The sequence below is a fragment of the Triticum aestivum genome, chromosome 3B, assembly GCF_018294505.1.
Source record: "Triticum aestivum cultivar Chinese Spring chromosome 3B, IWGSC CS RefSeq v2.1, whole genome shotgun sequence".
Lineage (NCBI taxonomy): Eukaryota > Viridiplantae > Streptophyta > Magnoliopsida > Poales > Poaceae > Triticum > Triticum aestivum.
In genome coordinates, this window is record NC_057801.1 from 809,550,238 (window position 1) to 809,556,237 (window position 6,000).

The window sequence follows — 6,000 nt, forward strand, 5'->3', positions numbered from 1 at the left end:
ACATATGGTGTGTATTTAAGATAGTCCAGACTGTTTAGATGGATAAATTTTATGAAGACAAATTCATTCTTATGCATTATGGCCCGTAGCAACGCACGGGCATTTTACTAGTGTTCAATAATAGCATTAAAGACAAAATTCCAATGATCAGTCTCATTTGCTTTATCTTTTTCAGAGCTATTTCTAATAAGATTAAAGTCTCCACTCACCAAACATGGTAGGGGGTTATCATGATACACCCTGGACAATTCTACTAAAAGGCAGCTTTTCCATCAATTTGAGCATCTCCATAGACAGTAAGCAAGTTCCAATGAAATTTAGCAATTTTACCAAAACACCAAGATCTTAACAAAGTGAACTCCAATCTCCACTTGTACCACATCCAGCAAATCATCATCAACACCCACCAAAATACCTCCAGATCTACCTCTAGGAGGCGACCAGTTCCATACAAAATTCTTTCCACCACACTAATTATGTAGTTCATTTTTACTGAGATCAGCTTTAATGGTTTCTTGTAAACCAATAAAATCCAGCTTTCTTTCCAGAATTAAATCCCTAACAAACCTGTTTCTGATATCCTGCCAAATTCCTCTGACATTCCAGAACAAACCTATCATTTCTAACAATAATAATTCAAGCAGAAAAACTATCAAGATTTTTTCCTAGGCTTTTTAATGCCACCAATGGAAACAGTGCTTCACACAGCCAATAGCTGGTGAGCCACTTTCAACTTTTGTCTGAGGACAACTGGCCTCCAACTTTGGTGAGGCAATCAAACTCGAGACTTCCTGCCGATCTTTCAATGGTGATTCTCATGACAGGCTCAGGAACAGGTCTTGCACCCTTCCCTGGTTTCTTGCAGGTTTGGTGCTTTTATGATAGTTTTGCGACTTGCTGTTCATTGTTCAGTCCAAATACTGAGCTGGATCGATCAATCTTTTTCTTTTTGGATGCAGAAACAGCAAAATCGGATCAGTTCAAAGGCTGAGGCCTTTGTGGACAAAAGGTAAATATTTGAGGGATGTGTGGCAAGAGACGATTCCCAAGACACATAAGATTCATGGGCCAGAATATTCGTTCATCAGTAGATTAAAGAAGTGTATCAATGAAAGATTACTGACATAGGACTAAGATCTAATGTTCTACAAGTTTCATGCTTTCCTCCTTTTCCTTTCCTTTCTTTGTAAGATTGGAGAGGTTTTTGCACCTGATTATATATTCTTGTGAATTCTTTATGCATAAGATGAGGACAATTTCAGCAATAAACCTGTGATAGTGTGATGATATTAATTCTAGCTGGTGGGCAAATGATGTTTATTTCTCCTTTCCTCATTCCTGCATGTCATTTTCACTTTGTTATCTATTTTGATGAAACAGCAGGGCCCATGCTGCATAATATTCACCTTATTCCTTGAACTTTATCAAGAATTCCAAAGAACTAGGGTAGTTCTATCCAGAAAATATGTGGCATCACACACTTATGCTGCAACATTTCAGGTCTGCTAAATTTTGGCTGACAATGTTTTGTTCAGTTTTAAGTTCAAGTTTCAGACATGGACAACACGAAACTTTGCTTGTCTCCTTAGCTAACAGTAAGTAAATACAGTATGAGATAGGCGTTCTTCAAATACCTAAGGTATATCACTGCTAGAAGAATCATACAATAAACATAAAACAAAGTTTCAAGAAAAAAATAGTTTATGCACACTTAAAATTTGATGGGAAGGTCTTCATTGAAGTATATGCAGTAGCTTGCTACCACCAAATCAGACACAGCAAGAATGTTCCATGGTTACCCACTAACCTTAACCACAATTCCAGCTTTTGCATATGTAAATCAACCTGCCAATGTTCTGTTACTCACTTGAACCTCCTCAATTTCCACTACTCTTTAAAAGGTGGCAAGCCCCATTCGGTCGGGTTGAAATCTAACAGGGAACTGAGGACTTGGTCAGCTTCTTTCTGATACGAAACATCCAGCCTCGGATCTGGGACCATCACTGCATACCTGCAAAGGAAAAAAAACATAGTTTGCACTTCATGCCCCAGTAGCCAAAAGGCACAGTTGTGTAACTGCAGTTGCCACTTACATGCCAGCATTCTTAGCTGCTCCTACACCTGATGGCGCATCTTCAAAGACCAAGCACTTACTTGGTTCTACATTACCCTAAAAGCACAAATACAAGGCAATCATATCAGGTGAAAAGAAAGAGTGCGCACAATGTTCTGAAGGACATAGCAAGCACAGAAGTTCTAAAACAATAATTCTAATACCTCAAATCTTCTCATGGCAGCAAGGAAAATATCAGGAGATGGCTTGCCAGCCTTCACCTCAGGGTCATCCCCCATGACAACATGATGCATCAAGGCAAACATTTCCTGGTGGTTCTGTGTCTTTAGTGCAAAATGACGTTTATGGGATCTGAAAGACACCATAAATAAATGATTCTAACTTAGTAAAGAACAAAGAGCAACGAAGAATCGTGCAGTGAGGCCAAGTGATTAGTATAGAGAAATTACCCTGTCGCAACACAGATAGGTATTTCGTTTGCATGGAGATGATGAATCAATCGTACTACCCCTGCAAGACAAACGATTCATTATCCACCATAAGCAATATCATATACATATATCTAATCAGTATGCTACTCCAAGTCATTTATGTGCCAAAAACAGCTCAAATAAACAAGAAAGAGAACCACATGATACATTTTAATATAGCAGTGAGTAGGAAAATAAATGACGTCCAAATGGTAGATTTTATCTTCTCTTGAGCGGTCAGTTGCTTCAGCCTAGTATTATACAGTTGTAACTATTATTTCTATAAATGCGTCGAAGCACAAGTTTTGCGTTTTCTCGAGGAAAAATATTGAATGTTTTTACCTTCCAGTATAGAGATTCTTTCAGTATGTTCAATCAATGATTGCGTCTGCTTATATTATATCAACTGAAGATAGATCTCATGCTACCAAGTACCAATATTTTCATGAAACAAAGGACACCCAGAATTAACTCCCTTAAATTCCGTTCTAAATCATTGGTTTAATAGTGTATAATTATACTCCCTCCGTAGTTAGTGCTAGATACATCCATTTGAGCCATAAGCTTTTTTGATCGGCGGGAGTAGTACATAAGAACATGGCCCGAGTAACACCAGCACAAGGTGGCATGTTGTCTTGGGCAGCATATATTAGTACATCGTGTGGTAAAAACTGAAAGCAGAGGTTCACGCCAAATGAATTGGCAAGGCATGCCCTCAATACTTTCAGTTCCTCATTTTTCTGCCATGTGACATTAAACTAGTAAGGGAGATTGTAGCAACCACAAAAGCAACCGAAGCAATTACAATCGACTTAAAGGATCTTCTACAGCTCAAATTCCTTTCCTTTTTTCCCCATCTAACAGATTATCGAGTCATGTTAAACTGAACCAGCAATTCAGTTGCCCACCCAACTGAACTGACAGGTGACAAAGCTTGACACATCAGTTATTAGAAAGATAAACAACGCAAAGAGTATCTGTCATTAGAAGGGGAGAAGCAAACCGGGCAGGACGGCGCAGGAGGGGAAGAGCTCCTGCAGCATGCCCTCGCGCTCCTCGAGGAACTGCTCCGGGGTGAGCAGGCCGGCGAGGCCGCACTCGTCGACGAAGATGCGCGCCGACTCCATGGCCTTCTTGCCCATCATCTTGGCCTTGAGGGACCAGTCGAACACCTTGCCGTACCTCGCCAGGATCCTCTCCTGCACCTCCGTGTAGAACCCCTCCGTGTCTGCGCCCGTCCACACCGAACCAGACACCATCAGCTACGCGCAAGAAGATACCAAATCCAGCCATCCAAGAAGCTCCCGACAGACGAGAACCAGCCCGGATGCCAAGAATCGAGGGAAGCGACGGAAGGCGAAGTGGGGAGTGGGGAGCGGGGAGCGGGTACCGAGGAGGAGGCCGTCCATGTCGAAGATGACGTGTGAGACGGTGGCCCTGGGCGCCGGCGCCGCCTGCCCCTCGCCGGCGTCCACCGATGCCATTGGCGCGCGAGGGAGGGAGAGAGATCTGGGGGATTTCGGCGTGCGGATCTCGCGCGGCTGCTGAGCTCGTCCAGCCGACCGGATGATTGCTCCACCAAGCTGAGCTCGTGCAGCTTGGAACATTATGGGCCGGGCCAAATTTGCGCCTGTCCTTCGCTGCCAACGAACAGAATGATACTCCTCCCTCCGAGAGCTGGCCAAACGGGCCAGTACGGCCCACTGGGGCATGGTGTGCTACGCCCTCAGGCCTGGTCCTCTTTACTAGTCGGGCCAGCCCACCAGCATGCCGGGCACGTAGTCCCAGGTGCTTTTTGGCCTGTTGGGCTATTTTTGGGCCGATTTTAACCTACTGGGTTGTTTATAGGTCATATATAATCAATCAAAAATGCATATAGCGCTGCTCGCGTACTTTTTTTAGGCTATCCCCTAGGCGATAAACTAGGGTTTCGACGTCTTCCGGCGTTCTTCGCGGGAATCTTCCTGCGGCGCCGCCCCGGAGCACGATCGAACCCCCTCGACTCAGGCTGACCAAGGGGGATCCTTGTGATCCTTCCCGGCCTTGGAACAGGGGGTCTGATTGATTTTTGGGGAGCGCTAGTTTTCTTTCTCGTCAGATCGGATCGCGGCCATGGAGGACGGCAGGAGTACTCAGAGGGAGGAGGGGAAGGAGACAGCGGAGGAACTTCTGGCCCGCCTCACCCTACAGGAGGAGGAAGAGGATGATTTTGTTTGGGAAGAGGAGCTACCAGACCTAATGGAGCTGGCGAAGTGGCTAGCGATCGCCAGGGTCCACACACCAAAAACCTTTAGCCCTAACGCTCTGTACGGTGACATGAGGGCGGCCTGGAACCTGGCAAAGACGGTAGTCTAGAGGAAGATCATGGAGAACTTGTTTTCGACGCAATTTGGTTGTCTTGCAGATTGGAAAAAAGCTATGTATGAAGGCCCATGGCTGTTTAGGGATCAGGCTGTGATCCTGGAGGAATATGACGGTTTCAAAAACCCTGATTCGTTCAAGCTGGATAAGATTGAGGTGTGGGCTCAGATCCATCGCCTGCCTGATAACTATCTGATTGAGTCGGCGGTGAAGGGGCTGGCGTCAAGGATCGGTGAGGTGGTGGAGGTGCAGTTAAAGCTTCCGGCTGGTTTTTCGGCGAATATGTGAGGGTGAGAGTCAGGATCGATGCAAATGCAAAAATCAAAAGATTTGTTACGGGAAAGAAGGGTGATGAGAGGGTCAGATACCCAGTAAAGTATGAGAAACTACCTATCTTTTTTTATAATTGTGGGGAGCTCGGGCATTGGCCTGAGGAGTGCGGCAACGGAGTACATGATGAAGCGACTTTTGAGTGGGGCGATTTCTTATATGCAGATAATGTGAGAGTCCGAAAGCAGGGCGAGGCAATGCTCAAGCACAGAGAGGAAGGGGAGGCTTCACGATGGGGGGTCGCGGGAGGGGAAGGGCACCATATAACCCGAACCAAAGCTGGCCTTTCAACACCCAGCCACCGCAGACCCATGGAGCAGCTTCAGGATCGGAGGGGAGACCGCAGGAAAAGACGGGGAGAATGTACAGTCTAATCTGCAGCAATATGAGCAACGACAGCCGCAGGTTCATGAGCAAGAAGGGGGCAGAAATAAAGCTCCCATGAATGAGAATAATGGAGCTGAGGCTCCCGTTTTGGGGCATCTGGGTAGGAGCACAACTTGGGAGGAGGTGGATGGACCAGTAGGAGGCTCGCTTAAGTGGACTTCAGCTGACAACACTGCAGCGAATTTACTTGGACCGGCTGTGGTGATGGGAGGAGCAGCAATGACAGAAGGGGTGTCGACGGCCTTGGTGGTGGGGGAGAAGCTGTCGGGGGTGCCGCCACTGCTACCGGTGTATGTCTCTCCGAGAAAAGAAGTGAAGAGGCTGAAGAAGGGTGTTGATCAGGGAAGGAAGCTGGATAGTTCGGCAGCAGGTGGTAAT

The 6,000-nt window shown here is 45.9% G+C and overlaps 1 protein-coding gene across 1 annotated transcript; it reads right to left on the reverse strand.

Annotated features, from left to right (window-relative positions):
* Positions 1–1,683: 1,683 nt before the first annotated feature.
* LOC123072574 ((DL)-glycerol-3-phosphatase 2) lies at positions 1,684–4,191 on the reverse strand. Its single transcript, XM_044496150.1, has 6 exons — positions 3,935–4,191; positions 3,548–3,772; positions 2,524–2,584; positions 2,278–2,425; positions 2,094–2,170; positions 1,684–2,011 (listed from the first exon to the last, which is right to left on the reverse strand). Exons 1-6 carry the CDS (start codon positions 4,149–4,151, stop codon positions 1,888–1,890), a joined length of 852 nt encoding a protein of 283 aa, XP_044352085.1. The 5' UTR covers positions 4,152–4,191; the 3' UTR covers positions 1,684–1,887.
* Positions 4,192–6,000: the final 1,809 nt, after the last annotated feature.